The sequence below is a fragment of the Pongo pygmaeus genome, chromosome X, assembly GCF_028885625.2.
Source record: "Pongo pygmaeus isolate AG05252 chromosome X, NHGRI_mPonPyg2-v2.0_pri, whole genome shotgun sequence".
NCBI classification, from domain to species: Eukaryota; Metazoa; Chordata; class Mammalia; order Primates; family Hominidae; genus Pongo; species Pongo pygmaeus.
This window is the reverse complement of record NC_072396.2, coordinates 37,749,513-37,767,834: the sequence shown is the minus strand read 5'-3', so window position 1 is coordinate 37,767,834 and position 18,322 is coordinate 37,749,513. Positions and strand designations below refer to the sequence as shown.

At 40.1% G+C, this 18,322-nt stretch overlaps 1 protein-coding gene across 1 annotated transcript; it reads left to right on the top strand.

The window, feature by feature from the left end:
• Window positions 1–13,122: 13,122 nt before the first annotated feature.
• LOC129024674 (transcription factor Dp-1-like) lies at window positions 13,123–14,955 on the top strand. Its single transcript, XM_054471843.2, has one exon. It carries the CDS (start codon window positions 13,308–13,310, stop codon window positions 14,532–14,534), a length of 1,227 nt encoding a protein of 408 aa, XP_054327818.1. The 5' UTR covers window positions 13,123–13,307; the 3' UTR covers window positions 14,535–14,955.
• Window positions 14,956–18,322: the final 3,367 nt, after the last annotated feature.

Here is an 18,322-nt window from a genome sequence, read left to right as displayed (position 1 = left end):
TGTCAACAAATGTAACCGAGTCCACAAACATCATAATTTTCATCATTTTTTCTTGTACTGAAGATGACTTCTTCCATAGGTGCAAGAAAACCAGCTCTCTGGTTTGTAGGTTATACTGAAGGAAAGAGTCACTTCCTGGTCCATCTCCTTGCAGGTTTAAGGAATCTGCTGACATCTATTGAATGAATGAGCAAATGCATGGATTTCTTTTTCCTAATAGATGTAATTTTTCACTGTATACAGCAAGTTTTTAGAATTCCTTTAAAGGCCCAAACAAACCACATCCCAGCAGTTTTAAATTATTTCATCATAATTCAAGAGACACTTTATTACATCATTCCCAAACAGAAAACATGAGCCTGATAATCATGATACCACGCCTATTTTAGTCATTCAATTGATTTTTACCTGCATCACATAAAGCAGTTTCTCTTCCAATTCTAATTTAATTTAAATTAAAAATGATCATTTTCTTCTGATTTTCTAATCACAATGATTTAACAGACCTACTCAAAATAATCCAAAAAGCTTTAGATACATTTTATTTATATATTTTCATCTGTTAATGTACATTCCACTAAAACCCAAACTTATTTGTATTATATTTAAAGAGAACATAGTTCATAATTTTTTATTAGAGTAAATGGAAAAATAAACACAGTAAAAATTCTTTTAAATGAACTTAATTATTTATTTTGCCAGTAGTTAAACTCCCAGTGCTCTATAAGGAGATTGTTTTAATGGAATTTTATTAAATGTATTGGCCTTTGAATGTGAAAATGACAGATTATATAAATTTCTTACTAACTTCTCTAATTACACTTTTGCTGGTTAATTTGGTAAATGATGTTTGTCATGTGATTGGCTGCAACACAATATACAATGGATTTCCTCCAAGTGACAGGGTGGTCCTGTAGTATCCCCACATGGTCATGGTCTCTAGGTAAACTGGTCCAACAGTTCATGATGTGTCCAAGTCTTTCTCTTCATGATTCAACTTTACAAGTTCATCTCTGACCACCAGTCAAGTACCATGTCTTGATTGTTTGGTTTGTCTCATAAAAAAAACAAGTTGTTCTCATTATACACATACACGCACACAGATATATGTATGCATGTGTATATAAGATACACACACATGCACACATCACTAAACTCTTCCTAATTATTTTCTTTATGGTTTTAGCTACTAGGGAAACCTACCAAGATAACAGGCCCATTATTCTTGGGGTGCTAGCCACTTGAACAAACTGAATTTTCAAGAAATATTTGATCTTTCTTTTTGCAAGCTGAATAAAAGAGTGTTCTGTGTAAGATCAGATTTTCCTTTCTGAATAGCCTTAACCATTCACCAAACCAGAGAAATGAACGACTTCGGCCTGTTAATGTGTGAGTATGGCTATCTGGTTCATAAAGAAGCTGTTTTTCAGATGAGAGACAAAGTCTTACAGACTTCATTGGTGAGAACATCATCTAAATGAGAGGTGGCAAAACAAATATTGGTCATGGCATTATGTGCAGTTAGCTGTTACGATGCCCATCTGCTGACTGCATTGCTTTGTGCGGAATGGATTCCCCATGCTCAGTGGTGTGTTGAAATCTGGTGTCTATGGCAACAAAAGCATCACCAATCTCAAAGCAAGCACTGTCGGGACCAGCTGAATCTCTGTTTACACAATGAGTTTAGGAAGAAGACACATTTCTAACAGACTTTACAGCTATCCGAGGCTAAAGAGATCCAGTGTCCAACCAGAAACAATATATTGTCCATATGCATATATCATTAACATAATCTTGCTTTTAAAATTTTTTTTTCTTGTGAAGCAAAGAGAATTGCACATTTATTACAAATTGCAATTGTTGAAATAGGCTGGACTCTCAATGAAGACATTAAAGCATGATGGTTAAGAACAGCCTTTTCAGATTCAGGTAGCCTTGGGATTGTTGGACTCCACTGCAATATCTGGTTGACTTTAAGCAAGTTACTTAGCATCCCTGAGGCTTAATTTCTTCACCAACAAAATGCAATTCAAGCAGCACCTACCTCATAGGTGTGCTATGAAGGGCCACTGAGAATGTGTGGTAACATGCTTGGCAGAGGATGCTCCCAGGCATAGACTACGAATTCCCTATGTCAGCCATGATTTTGAGTATTGGGCTTCAGCATAGGGTGATGAGACAGTGTAACTGCATTTACACTGAGATGGAGTACTCCACCAAATGTCAGTATCTGTGATTCTTTTTTCTTGAATCTGACAACTATAAACCCTCCTTCAACCTACTGCTTGGTGAAGACAGTGGCTGCCAGTGTTCTGGATATTAATTGTGAGTATTGGTGTGCTTTAGCATAGGGTGCTAAAGCACTCTACATTGACTAAATAGCGTATGTATTCTTTTGGATGTTCAGCCAATCTGTCTAATATTCCCTGTGGTGGCATTCAGAGCTGCTATGTCCTGGATGGCAACAGCAAAGCTTTGAGATTTTCACACAGAGGCCTTAAAGGGCTGGAGGGAAGCCCTCTGCTCTGCCATTCAGGAGATTAAGCTGAGCTGCTCAGGCAGATTAATCAAAGTAAATTGAGTGGGCATCACCCCTAAAACAAGAACTTGTGTGAATTACTCTGCACTTCCTCCAGGGAAAGGGCTCTTTTCTCTTTTAAAAACTGTAGGCTCTTTGCAGTGTTATAAGAATTGGCTTTCCTGTCTCTCTGATTTGTGCTCCTTGGAGTAACTCACCTGATTGGCTTGAAGATACTATAAATTGCCATACAGGTGATGTTGGAATATTTGCTTCTTGCTCTGTTCCCCACTCCAACCCCATTCTGAGTGGTGGATTCAATGAGCTATATTTTGCTCTTAGGTTCTCTTCTTTGTTTCTAGAGATAATTTGCTTACATAGCACTAATTCAGATTTTCAGAGGAATTTCAATAGTTGTGACACTGTCAAAGTGACAACTTAAAATAAGTTTTCCTCAGCAAATGTTCCAGATCATGTACATATAGTGGCTTGTTTCAAAAAGGATTAATACAATTAAGGATTCTTTCAAGTGTTTCTTCAGCTTCTGGGCTCAGAAATTATTTTTTTCTTGCATTAATGCACTTCTCTATTACTATTTGAAAGCTACGTGGCATAGACTCACTGTCAGTTTTACAAACTTAAATCTGCACTTCACTCTTTCATTCCTAGCTCCTATTTATATTCATTTATCACATAATGCTCTTTATATTAACAACTATGTTACTTTAATAAATAAAGCTATAATTATGACTTTCCCCTATCCCTAATCAGGGGTGGGGGTGTCATGTATATTGATTAGCTCTGCTTATGATCTTTGATACTGCACCAACTGGGTTCTAAGTCTTGGCTTTATTCTCCGTGTGGGTCTGTTATTTATTTATTTATTTATTTATTTATTTATTTTTTTTGATGCAAGTGTTTCTTACACCTGCTATGCATTAGAATCCCTTGAGGGCTTGTTAAAATACACATGGCTGGGCTCCACTCCCCAAGTTTCTGGAGATGGACCTGAGAATTTTCACTTTTAACAAGTTCCCAGTGATGCTGCAGCTGCTGCTGGTCTGGGGAATACATTTCGAGAATGAATTTCTTAGACTACACCCTTAACCTTGGCCAAACATCTCTGAAATGTGGGAACTCGGTGAGGGTATATGGTGGCAGTACCATAAACTTATCACCACCAGAAAATAAATCAAAGAATAAGACTTACTATGTGACGGGCACTATGATAAGCATATTTTCTCCATTTTACAGGTGATAAAATTGTGACTTAGAGAGGTTTAGTAACTTGCCTATCATCACACAGCTAGTAAAGTAGTAGAACCCACGTTTGTCTGACTGTATAACTTCTTAATTTCTATAGATTTAAGTCAGGTAATCCGTCTGCATGTTTTTCTACTAAAGCACACACTTCCAAGAGGATCTTGGGCTTGCACCTCAAGATGCTTGGAAGAATAGCCTGAACTCAACTCTATCAAATGCAAAATGTTTCTAAAGTTTCTATTTAAAATGACAATACATGAAGGTGCTCTACATTTTCCACAAACTTCCAGAAGCCTGGAAGTCTCAGCCTCCTGAACAGTAGAAAGTTTCAGGAATTGGAGGTTCCAGGTGTCTCTGGTGTTAGTGGGGGTGTGGGTCATGTATGAAAACAGAATTAGTTGCAAGTTTGATAAACAGTGGTTAGATTCCCAGATACTTTCCCAAATCTGAGCAACCAGAGGATAGTCTTAGGCCAGATTTCCCAAAAGTTGAACCTGAGATGTGGATTCATATGGAATTGTTTATTAAGGAGGTGTTCCAAAGAGAAACCAGTATGAGAATGGGGAAACTAGGAAGCAGTGAATGGAAGGAAATGAAGCAAGAGTGTGATCTTAGGCTAAATTCCAGCCTCTGTCTCATCTTGTAGGGAAGCTCTGGAGTGTATATTACACTCTAGGCTAGAGGTACACTTTTGTACCAGTAATGAGCTCCAGCTGGTGGTGGGGGGTATGTAAATTTTCAGGTACTACAGACTCTCTTGGCATGCTGCTGAAGTTGTACTTGTAGCCCAAAAGTAGGGCTCTAAAGAAGCCTGCAAGTGAGAGTTGTTAGAAGCAAAGCATATGGACATAGGGGGATGGATTCAAAGAACTGATAAAGAAGCATCTGAGAAGGTTTGATAGGGAAACCTGCAGTTCCTCCACCTGGGCCCTCCACACCTTAGTAGAAGCCTTGAGATTCACTTTTTTGACAGATTGAATTAGAGAAACTCAGCTTTGAGGCCCAAGGTACAGTCAAGGGCAGAGATGTGGTACTTCACTGAAAGCAGAATGACATGAAAGTTTACATGCTGAATTGTGGGCGCGTCCCTCCTGCACACACATTTAGTTAACCTCTTCCTCAAATCCACATCCAGAACATTGGCAGCCACTGCCTCCAACAAGCAGTTGGTTGAAGGAGGATATATGGTTGTCAGACACATTCAGGAAAAAGAACGACAGATACTGACATTTGGAGGAGTACTCCATCCCAGTGTAAATGCAGGTACACTGTCTCATCGCCCTCTGCTGAAAGCCCATCAACTAGCTAGCCCTTTCCCATACCCAGAATTGCCAGTGAGCTTTTTAGGGTGAAACTGTTAAATAGGAACTGTCATTCAAAAGACATTTGAGGAACGTGTCTGATTTAAAAGGCAGTGATGGTAACAAAATATACAAATAGGAAAACAATCTTGGAGGAAAGAGATGATACTGCATAAGAAAATTTCCCAAATGCCCAAGTCTATAATTAATATTGTCAGAGAGGAAAGTAATCACATGTCTGAAATGAAAGCAGGATATTATTGAAAGGAATATTGAGAGAACAGAAAAGAACTCTTAGAAATTAAAAAATATGATAGCAGAAATTAAAATAACTAAATGCAAAAATTAGAATATTAAGTTGAATAAATGTCTCTGAAAGTTCAACCAAAAGACAATGAGATTGATAATAAGAGAAAAGATTAGAGAAGTCCAACCTCTGTCTAGTAGTCAGTCCCAATTAAAAGAGAACAAAGTGAAAGAGGAAAATTATGAAAAAAAGCAAGAATATTTTTTATAAGTGAAATACATGAGTTGCCAGATTTAAGAGACCCACCAGCATATTCAATGGAAAAACAATAAAGAAGAGATCCTAAAAACTTCCAAAAAGAAAAAAAAAAGAGCAAAAACCTGGTTCCATACAAGGATTAGCATTGGACTTTTCATAGCAACTTAGAAATTTAAAAGATAATGAAGCAAGGTCTCCAAAATTCATAGAGAAAATTCTTAACTAGAATTCCGTAGCAGCCAAAGTTATCAATCAAGTGTGAAAGTAGAAAACATATCTTTAGATATGCAAGGTCTCCAAAAAGATACCCTTTTTGTAGTTTGTCAAAAAGAGGGAATGAACCAAAACATTGGAAAATATGGAATCACAAAACCTGAGGCCCCAATACCAGTGGGGCCACAGGGAACTTCCAGGGTGGTGGTAAAAGGACAGTCCAGGATCACAGCTGGGTATTAATACCAAGCGGAGAAAAAGGAGACAAAAGTAGGACTAATTGCACATGATATTGCTCAATGAATATTGATTTAGTCAAATAATGTGATACTATTATTTTGGGTAGGTAAGAAAGGAGAAGTATGTATGGAGAGATCATAAAAAAGCTAAAGTTTCATCTTCCATGTTAGTAGATTAACAGATAATGCCTAAATGAACAAATAAAGAAATAGTTGTATAAGGATGTCATTTTTTAAATATGGAGATAAGTTGCTAGAAAAATACACAGATAAAAGTGTTTTAATTTTTTGCCTCAAAGGAGTTGATATACGGGTGGGAACAGGTGGGGGTAGGAGCCTGCTATTATTTTGAAGAGCTCTTGACTTTTAAAACAATGCACATGTATTTCTTTGAGAAACATAAACATCAAGAAAATAAATGAGGACACCTTAACTGACTTTACCTGTGCTTTTTGGCTTTTATCCACACTCTGTTTTGTTCTTCACATTTACCCTCTTCCTGCTCAATGATTAAACAGCGTTCTTAGAGAACATTTATGGAATGCCATCTAATAACAGAAATGATGTGGTCATTTATAGATAAATTTTGTCAACAAACATTTCCTCATCAAAGATATAGCTTGATATATCCTTTATATCCTTATAAGCCATACTAAATTAAGATTTAATGATGATGTTTTATTAGTAGAAGAAAGAGTTGAATAGCTCTGTGTTGATTCAAATCTTCATATGGTTTAATTTACACAGTTGTGCCTTCCCTAGTAAAGTATTGAGTTAAAAATGAGGATTGGAACTACATTAAACTTCTACCTAGGAAAAAGGGGTATGGGGATAGGGCCCAGTTAAAATAATTAAAAGTGAAAAGATAGATGATTCGAATACAATAAAGACTGGTTGAACCATTTACCTAAAGCAGAGCAAGAATAACAGTTTTTCATGGCAGTGGCTCTAAGATGCTCCAAGATCCTAAAATGCTTCCAAGTCATTGCAACCAAGAGAAACTAATAATTATACAGACCATTAAGTTGCTAAGTGCATTTTACATAAGCTGTCCTATATAATTCTTGCAATATCTCTTCAAGTTGGATATTATTACCACATTCATTTTCAGAATAGAAAATAGAAAACACTGCAGAGAGGTTAAGTAGCTTTCCAAAGTTTATATGGTTAAGAAGTAGGATAATGATAACATTTGTTGCACAAGCAGGATACTTTTGACAGGCACCAACCAGTGGGGAATCTAACAACAGATACAACCGAAGATTTACCTGTGGGACTTATGGCCCCCAATTAATAAGACATTGAGCCTTGTCCAGAATTCAAGTTCTTTTCCAAAGTTGTGAACTTTCTGCTGTCTTGGGCTGGTGGTACTAATAGTGTTAAACAAAATTCCCCATTACCTAATTATACCTATAAATGTTGACTGAATGGCAATTGTTTTTGTTTGTTGAGGGAACTTTTCACGGGAGTGGGCAGAGCTTCTAAACCAGTCTTAGGGACTCAGGACTGAATTAGTTGCTACTCTCACCCTAGACTCACTAAAGTAGCTTGAAAACTTGTAGAGAGAAGGTGTCTGGGAGGCATTCAGGTACAGGTAAGAAGTCCTGAATAGAACATATTGAAAGGACTGGTAGTGCGATGCTGGAGACAAGCATGGATGGTTAAGTACGTGGAGCGAAATTAGATGGCAAGTTGTGAAATAAACCACAAAGCAAAAAGTTTCTAACAAATTTGTTCCCTGAGTTTCTTCTGCTATTTTTCTCACAAGCCGTTTTTATAATTTTCTTGTTTCCTTTCTCTGGCATCTCTGGCTGCCCTTTTGGGTGTAGTATTCACTGCACATACAGTATCACTTTTGTTTTCATCTTACATGTTTCCTAGGGAGCCTTTAAATGAGACAACTCCAAGCTCTTAATTGCCACTGCCTTTTTACTACTACAGAGCAGAATGATAGGCACCTTCCTGGCAAACAGAATATGCTCAATACATATTTGCAGAAGGAAGGAAGGAATACAGATGACATGTTTTTAATTTTATGAAACCAAATAACTCCCTTTGAGGCTCAAGTATAAAAATATCAAGAAAGGACAAACTATATTTTAAAACTAGCTCTTTACATGCTTCTGCTTAAATGTGTTTTCACTTTTATGGATCTGACAGCACAGCCACTTAGGATTAAGTATTTGATGGACAGGATACTTTGTTGGTCATTAATATTGTCCTATTTTCACTCACAATCTGCCTTTTGACAGCCAAAAGATGGTAAAATTCTACCACTTGTACATTATAAAATGGGAAGTATGCCTAACTTGTGACAGTTAAGAAAATTGAAAAAAATATTTATACAGCATTTTATATTTCCCTGTGGTCTTTAGCTCTTTGTGTATTCTAGTTACTGTGTGGTATTTTTTTCTTTCAGATAGAAGAACCCTTAGATTTTTTTACAAGGCAAGATTGTTGGCAATGATTTCTAACAGCCTTCATTTATTGGGGAATGTCATTATTTTGCCTTCACTTTTAAATGATTGTTTTGCTTATACAATATTCTTGGTTGATAAACTTTTCCCCCCTTTCAGCACTTCGAATATCCCAACTGCTTTCTGGCCTCCATTGTTTCAGATGAGAAGTTGGTTTATGTTCTTAATGTGGTTCCCTTCTGTGTTGAATCATTTCTGTCTTTTTCAAAAATTTAACTATGGCATGTCTAGGGATAGATCTGTGTGTATATGTGTGGTTTTTTTTGTTTTTTGTTTTTTTTTGACAGAGTCTTGCTCTGTCGCCTAGGCTGAAGTGCAGTGGCATGATCTCGGCTCACTGCAACCTCTGGCTCCCGGGTTTAAGCGATTCTCGTGCCTCAGGCTCCCGAATAGCTGGGATTATAGGTGCCCGCCACCACACCCGGCTAATTTTTGTATTTTTAGTAGAGACGGGGTTTCGCCATGTTGGCCAGGCTGGTTTCAAACTCCTGACCTCAGGTGATCTGCCTTCCTCGGCCTCCCAAAGTGCTGGGATTACAGGCATGAGCCACCATGCCCAGCCATATCTCTGTGTTTTTGAAAATGGAATTTGGTTGGTCAGGTTAGGTGAGACTGTTTTTCATTAAATTTGGGAGGTTTTCACACATTATTTCTTCAGAAACCTTTTCTTCCCTTCTTTCTCAGTCCTCTCATTCTAGAACTCCAATTATTCATATATTGGTTGGTGTGCTTGATATATTCCACTGGTCTGTGAATCTCCATTCAGTTTTCTCTAGAGATTTACCTTCAACTTCATGGATTCTTTCTTTGCTAGTTCAATCTGCTTTTAAGGCTCTCTAGTGAAATTTTTCCATTTTAGTTATTGTACTTTTGTACTCCAGAATTTTTGCATTTTCTGTATCTTTATTCTCTATTTGACAACTCATTGTCTTAGTACTTTTCATTTAATCTTTAAATATGTTTCCTTAGTTTTGAATATATTTATAAAAGTTGGTTTGACATTTTTGTCTTCTAATATCTCAGCTCCTTCAGGGATAGTTTTCCTTTAATGCTTTATTTCCTGTGTACAAGTCAGTTTCTTGCTTTTTTGCATGTCTTATAATTGTTTTTTAGAAGTGGACATTTTTGGTACTGTATTATAGCAGCTACAGTTTCTGCCCAGATTCGTTCTGTAGGGTCTGTCTCTCTTGTACTGTGTAGCTACTAATGTTTCTACTCCTTTTTTTTAAGTCTTATTTTTTTATTTTTAAACCTGGATACCTAGAGGTGTCCCTTCTGTTAGTACAGTATCCCACCCTTATGACTACATCTAACCTTAATTACCTCCATAAAGGCCCTGTCTCCAAATATAGTCACATTCAAAGTTCAGGAAGTTTACAAATCTGCCTTGGCTTTTACTTTCTGGATACGCAAGGCTTCACATGTAGCCAGGGACAAGTTGCTAGCTAGGGCAATCTCTGGACTTTCCTGAGTGAATATAGCCTTTCATAACAGTTGGGATATATGGGAGCTTCTTAAAGTTCACTATGGCTGTCTTATTGCTGGATCTCTCTGTTAAATTTACAGCTGACTTTCTTATCTGTAGCTCACCCCAACTCATATTGCAACCCCAATTTAGCTGTGATGTTGATCTTCCTCAATTGTTTGCCACTAAAACAGTTATTGTTTTCAACAACACTCCTCAGCATAGATTTTTCTGCACTTTAAAATCAGCCCTCTCCATCATCTAGTCTCATAGCCTGCTGCTATACCACAGTAGAAGTGCTACACCACAGAGCTAGGGGTAGGGAGACAGGATGGCAGGAGCTCAGGCTAATAATGCCACAAATTCACTGTATTTCTTGATTAAACACTTTCAATTTGTTGTATGCCTTTTGTCATTTTCCAGAGTACTGAATTTTTTTTTTTGACAATTTTATCCAGTTTATCATTGTTTTTTGCAAAGATAATTCACTGACCTCTTCACTCAGCCATGCTTGAAGTCTGTTTTTAGATGGCTATGCTTATGAAGTGTGGAAGGATGGAAACATTCACTGTGGGCCTACTATTGTTGTTATCGTGTGTCATCTAGCTGATTCCAATTTGGATACTTAAAAAAATACTAGGTTAAAAATCTGTTTTCTATTATATGAAATACACATAATTAAGTAAAGTTTAAAATCATTGATTAGACATTTATTCTTAAAAAAGCACTTCTATTTTTCATTTATTTCAAGATGTTCTCTGGAAAATGAATACTTTAAAAACTCCTTTGGAAAATACAAATTTAAAAAAATCTTGCACTAATGTGACTTTTCATATGTTAGAAATTTATAAGATTAAGAAATGTTGTAGGTATTTTATATTAACAGGGATTTAATTCCGGTGGCATTTTATTTATGTATACAAACAAAGAAGATTTCTTTTTAGATATATGTAATTGAAGTACATTTTATATTTACTTGTATCGAAAAGTAAAAATAATTCTCCATGAGCGCATATATAGCTATTGCCTTATTTACTGCACAGAGTATCATGGGTATAAATTTTGATTATCTATGTGGCAATATCTCCATACATCACAGAGAAGAATTTTCTTTTTCTGAGGGGCAGTGGAATAGGGTTGTATGTGTTAAAATGTCTAACTATATATAATTAAAGTTTATTTAAAACAAAATTATTATTTCTTTTTTGGAATGGGTTTGGCCAAATGTATCTTAACTCCTCAATGTTGTTTTGTCACCTATCTTTTCATACAAGTAATGGTTCTCTGGGTTTATATTATACAGTTCAATTGAAGTTTTATTTATTTTCAGGAAGCAGGACAAAGACATTGTCTAGAGGCTGGGTTTTGATTTGGTTGCTTCTGTTCAACAGCAGAATGCCTTGGGGTATCTACTTATACTAATGAGTATAAATAGTGCTATCATAAACACCCTTGGTTTGCAGGAATGTGCTAATGTCTGAATATAACACAGTTAATTATGTCACTGTCCCTGCCCAGGGGAACTGCTACTGAAAGGAGGTACTCACATGATGAGGAAGATAGCAGATGCAGTGGTTTGGAATTAAGTGTTACTCCATTGCTGACTCCAAGAAAGAGGTGTAGGATGCTGGCTTTTCTAGAGAGCACCTAGCAGTTTTCATCTGGTATATTAACTTACGATGTGGGTTTAAAAAAAAAAAAAAATTACTCTCGGCCGGGCGTGGTGGCTCACGCCTGTAATACCAGCACTTCGGGAGGCCAAGGCGGATGGATCACTTGAGGTCAGGAGTTTGAGACCAGCCTGGCCAACATGGTGAAACCCCCTCTCTACTAAAAATACAAAAAATTAGCTGGGCATGGTGGCACACACCTGTAATTCCAGCTGCTCAGGAGGCCGAGGCAGGAGAATCGTGTGAACCCAGGAAGCGGAGGTTGCAGTGAGCCGAGATCATGCCACTGCATTCCAACCTGGGTGACAGAGACTCTATCTCAAAAAAAAAAAAAAAAAAAAAAAAAAAAAATTACTCTGTTGGCCAGGTGCAGTAGCTCACACCTATTATAATCTCAGCACTTTGGGAGGCTGAGGTGGGCAGATCGCTTGAGCCCAGGAGTTCAAAACCATCCTGAGCAACATGGCAAAACCCAGTCTCTACAAAAAATATAAAAATTAGTCAGGTGTGGTGGTGGTGCACAACTGTGGTCCCAGCTACTCGGGAGGCTGAGATGGGAGGCTTACCTGAACCCGGGAGGTCAAGGTTGCAGTGAGACATAATCACCACTGCACTCGAGCCTGAGTGACTAAGTGAGATACTGTCTCAATAAAAAAATTATTTTTTTGCTTATAATTATATATCTTTTTAGTTTTCTTCACAGGAAAAAAGCCAATTCAGTATTAAAATGCTAGCCAAGATTGAGGGCGAGTACACAGAAGTCGTCTGCACATTCAAAGAAGCAAGACAAGCTTTTGAAAATAACAATAAAAAAGTAAGTATATTGGGAATTAAAAGAAAAATTCACACAGATTTGCCTACCTTTTTGGCGTATATTTGAAATCTGCATCCCTGAATTACGTACACTGCTAGCAATTAAAAATTACCCTGTGGTCCCCGGCTCTGCTCGGCCCAGGGCAGGGACCCCGCCACGGCCAGGACCGCCCGGCCGGGCCCCCGCCCGCGCCTCCCGGCGCCCCGCACCGCGCCCTCTCCGCGCCCCCACCCACGCGGCCGGATCGGGTAGCCAGGTGCGGGCGGGCAGGGGATGCCGCGGGAGCCGCGGGCGGGGGCCGGGGGCGCGGGCGGGACCCCTGGCCACCCTATCCCGTGCCCCGGCCGCTTGTAGGCGCCGCGCGGCCCCGACCCGCGCTTTCCCGCGCCCAGCGCGCCCCTGTGCCTCGGGGACCCCGCGCGCTCAGCGCTGGTGGGGGCTCCCCAGGTAATCGTGGGGCGGGGGTCCCGGGCCCGGCCCTCCCGGCCGACAGCAGCGCCCGCGCCCTGCGGCGGAGGTGGGGCCGGGGCCGGGGTCGGCCGGAGCGCGCAGGGCGGGGGGAGGGGAGGCCGCCCCACGGCGGCCCGCGGGGACCCGGTTCCGGCGCGCGCGGGAGGCGCCTAGTGCGGAGGCGGCCCGAGGCCTAGTGACAGGCGCGCGGCGAGGACCCCGGAAGCCCACCTGTCAGAGTTACCGGTCTGCCGGGCGGGCGCCGCCAGTGTCCGGGGTGGACGCCGCGAGCCTGCACGTTGCGCCGGGACCCCAGGGCTGCGCCCAGAAAAATCATTTTTCTTCTCTGGGAAGGTGAACATTTGTAGCATTGATTTCCCGGATCTGGTAACATGGCAAAAGATGCCGGTCTAATTGAAGCCAACGGAGAACTCAAGGTCTTCATAGACCAGAACCTTAGTTCCGGAAAAGGCGTGGTGTCCCTCGTGGCCGTTCACCCCTCCACCGTCAATCCGCTCGGGAAACAGCTCTTGCCAAAAACCTTTGGACAGTCCAATGTCAGCATTGCCCAGCAAGTGGTGATTGGTATGCCTCAGAGACCTGCAGCGTCAAACACCCTGGTGGTAGGAAGCTCACACACCCCCAGCACTCACTTTGCCTCTCAGAACCAGCCTTCTGATTCCTCACCTCGGTCTGCAGGGAAGCGCAACAGGAAAGGAGAGAATTGCAAGGGCCTGCGGCATTTCTCCATGAAGGTCTGCGAGAAGGTGCAGAGGAAAGGGACCACTTCCTACAACGAAGTGGCAGACGAGCTGGTCGCGGAGTTCAGTGCTGCCGACAACCACATCTTACCAAACGAGTCAGCTTATGACCAGAAGAACATAAGACGGCGCGTCTATGATGCCTTAAACGTGCTGATGGCCATGAACATCATCTCCAAGGAGAAGAAGGAGATTAAGTGGATTGGTCTGCCCACCAGCTCGGCTCAGGAATGTCAGAACTTAGAGGTGGAAAGACAGAGGAGACTTGAAAGAATAAAACAGAAACAGTCTCAACTTCAAGAACTTATTCTACAGCAAATTGCCTTCAAGAACCTGGTGCAGAGAAACCGGCACGCAGAGCAGCAGGCCAGCCGGCCGCCACCACCCAACTCGGTCATCCACCTGCCCTTCATCGTCGTCAACACCAGCAAGAAGACCGTCATCAACTGCAGCATCTCCAACGACAAACTGGAGTATCTGTTTAATTTTGACAACACATTTGAAATCCAAGGTGACATAGAAGTGCTGAAGCGGATGGGCATGGCTTGCTGGCTGGAGTCCGGGAGCTGCTCTGCTGAAGACCTTAAAATGGCCGGAAGTCTAGTCCCAAAGGCGCTGGAGCCGTATGTGACAGAAATGGCTCAGGGAACTGTTGGAGGCAAGTTCATCACGGCGGCAGGTTCCACGTCTAAAGGCACGAGGTTCTCTGCCAGTGACCTGACCAACGGTGCAGATGGGATGCTGGCCACAAGCTCCAAGAGGTCTCAGTACAGCGGCTCCAGGGTGGAGACCCCGGTGTCCTACGTCGGGGAGGACGAGGAGGATGATGACTTCAACGAGAATGACAAGGACGACTGACGTCCTCCCCACTTCAAATTCAGCTTCAGGAAAACATTTAGGGAAAAGAAACTTTTTTTTTTTTTAATGTGGGTTTTCTGTTTCCTTTTGTCCTACTCCCAAGAAGATATTGGTAAGCTATTTAATTTAGATATGCACCTCTGATAAGCAAGGATTGTTTCCTGTAGGATTAGGACGTGCTGTGGATGTGTGTTTTCATACCAGTGTGCTGATGCAGAGCGTTTATTTACTTTTTAGTATTTTGTGCTTTCATTTTATATTTTTCTTTAAGTGCAGAGTTCATTTTTGCCCCTGAACAGTTTTTGCTGTTTGCTGAAGAAATTGTATTTCATCCACATGCATGAAAATAAAACGCCCTCCTGTTGTGGATGGTGAGCACCTGATTTGCCGTTTATTTGCCGTGAGTTTGGATGGCGTCCCCACTGGCAGATAGCGAGACTCTGTGGAGTTTTCCATTTGTTCAGTGGTACGGTGTCCAGAGCCCCAAGCAAACAGCAGAATTCGACATTTTAAACAATAAACACCATCAACCTTATTAACTTTATTTTCCCTTAAATTATATTGACTGTCGTGATTCCATCAAGTTTATACACTGTTTTCTCTCCCTATTTTGCAGCAACAAATTGCAAAGTGCTTTTGTTTGTTTGTTTTTGTTTGGTTAAAGCTTACTGCCACGCTGGTGCGGCTATGGAGACTGTTTGGAAGGCTTGGAATGGTTTGTTGCTTATGGTAAAATTTGCCTGATTTCTTACAGGCAGCGTTTGGAAACCTTTTATTATATAGTTGTTTACATACTTATCAGTCTATCATTTAAAGACATGTACTGAAACAAATGTATTTGTTTCATAAGCATCTCCTGTAATCTATTATAAAATTGAAATTAAATATAAAGAATGTTTTAACAATTTTTTAACTCAAAATTTGTTAATCATTTTTAATAGTTCTTTTTTTTTTTTTTAATAAAAAGAACAAGGAATTTAAGGACAGGCAGTAGTCTCTTTTAAAATTTATTCACAAAACCCATTAACTGCACAGTTGCTATTAGCTGCCTGTTCTAAAGCGAAAGTCTTTTTATTGAAACACAAATTTTTCTGTAATATTTTATGGAATATAAAGAGACTTTAATTGTTTGACTTGTTTAACTTGGCACTGTTAGTTTTTATTAATAAAATACGCATGGGCATTTCAAACAAAAACAAACAAACAAAAATTACCCTGTTAGGAACTCTGAAATATGCTTTTAACTAATAATATTTTGTTGGTTGGAGAGCTAGGTTCACTTTCCTGTGTGCCGGACAGTCTTTGAGAGCCCCATTTCCATAGGACTCTGCTGAGCTAGGCCAGGGGGAAGGATTTGATTCACACAGAGTTTTGTTCTAGAAGGTTATAGATAACATCATTGCTTTGCCTAATGAGAGACAAAGTATGGAGGAAGTTAATAGATGCTGATAGTATTTTAAAAGGTTTTACTTCTCATACAAAAGAAAAGACATATCCGGACTTCCCTTCCCACTCTGAGAGAATACTCTTCTTCACCATTTTTTTTTTTTTTTTTTTTTGAGACAAAGTCTCGCTCTTGTCCTGCAGGCTGGAGTGCGATGGCATGATCTTGGCTCACTGCAACCTCCGCCTCCTGGGTTCAAGTGATTCTCCTGCCTCAGCCTCCCGAGTAGCTGGGATTACAGGCACCTGCTACCACGCCCGGCTAATTTTTGTATTTTTAGTAGAGAGAGGGTTTTACCATGTTGGCCAGGCTGGTCCTGAACTCCTGTCCTCAGGTGATCCACCTGCCTTGGCCTCCCAAAGTGTTGGGATTACAGGCATGAGCCACTGCACCCGGCTCACCATTTCTTTACTCTAGACTACATGCTATTCAAAGAGAGCATGTATAGGAAAGCACAAGGTGGGGGTGAAAATTCCATAGAACTGCTCCACAGCTGGAAATTGCATTACCAGAGGTAGCCATTGTATAAAGATCCAGTCCTGGGCAGCACAAAAATAACACTAGATGCTACACAAGTGATGTCACATATGCTAGAAGACAAATACATCTTGTGTCTCACTCTAATAGGGAAGGCTTCACACAATTTTCTGTGAGTGTGTGGTTGAACATGCATATATGTGTGTGTTTTAACATAACTGGCTTTGTCTTAAAGTATTCATCTTCCTAGACCAATCATGAGCTATTATATACTCTAAATAGAATAAAGTATTATTTGCAGATGTCATCTAAATGTTATTGAAAGCGTTCACTATGTATATCAAATATCATGGAATGTTTAGAGTTCAATATGGCTCATATGTTTAAAACATAAAATCTGTTTTTTCACAGTTTTCAAAAAATATAAATTTTAGATAATCTAACAGTTTTCACACACTTAATAACTTTTCATCCTACTTTATCATTCTCCTTTACAGAAAAGGCAAGCACTTGTTTGAATTCATTGTGCTAAAAGTACTTTATACCAGGGAAAAATATTTTTAATTAAAAATTTAAATGCTTTAAAACTTACAGAAAATTTGCAAGAATAGTACAAAAATAGTACAAGAAAAGTCCTTTACCCATATTCATCAATTTGTAACATTGTCTCATTTATCATTTTTTCTCTCTACCATATATACATATTTTCTACCGTTTGAGAGTAAGCTGCATATGTTGTGACCCTGTACCCCTAAATATTTCAGTGTGTATTGACTAAAAAAAGAATATATATATATGTGTGTGTGTATATATATATATATATATTTTTTTTTTTTTTTGAGACAGAGTCCAGCTCTGTTGCCCAGGCTGGAGTGCAATGGTGATCTCAGCTCACTGCAAACTCCGCCTACCGGGTTCAAGGGATTCTCCCAGCCTCAGCCTCCTGAGTAGCTGGGATTACAGGCGCCCAACACCACACCCGGCTATTTTTTGTATTTTTAGTAGAGACAGGGTTTCGCCATGTTGGCCAGGCTGGCCTCGAACTCCTGACCTCAGGTGATCTGCCTGCCTCGGCCTCCCAAAATGCTGGGATTACAGGCGTGAGCCACCGCGCCTGGCCAGAAAACACATTATTTTATTTAACCACTGTCAATGAGCAAATCAGGAAATTTAACATTAATACAATATTATCTAATTATACAATAACTATCCCTATTTAAACTGAACAATCATTCCAATAATGTCTTTATACCATTTTGTTTCCACTCCAAACTCCAATGTCAGACAACTCTGTCCTGGGATCTCCCACAGTGGGGATCCATTGGCAGCTTTTAGTACTGGCCGAATAAGCTATAAAGTCCCAGGCCATCTGTGAGCAGCTCTTGCAAAGGAGAAATAAAGGTCTGGCTGGAGAGGAGAGGTACTTTGGACTGGGGAGATGGGAGGGCAACTCACAACCAAAGACCACAAAGGAAAGTAAGCCCCTCCCTCTCCCAACTCTTCGTATCTCCCAAAAGTTTAAGGAAATAAAATCCCAATCTGAGTTAATTGGTGAAAATCCAGATAAGATGGAGTGGAACAGGCAGAAATGTGAACACTCAGAGGTAAACCTAGGCAAATTCGTCCTCGAGAGAGGAGGGAAAAAAGAGTGGGGAAGACCAACAGAGAACCCCCGCAGCATCTCGGTGGAGTTGGGGCGTTTTTGCCTGCTTCTTTTTTAACTGGGGTGTGGAAGGCGTCGCATTTTTTACACAGCCACATGGCTCTTGCCTCAAATGATAACAAATACCCAAAATAGCGTTACGTGTTACTGCAGAATAGGAGGAATGGCCACGGGGGAGGGAGAGGGCGTGGGCTGTCGCTTTAG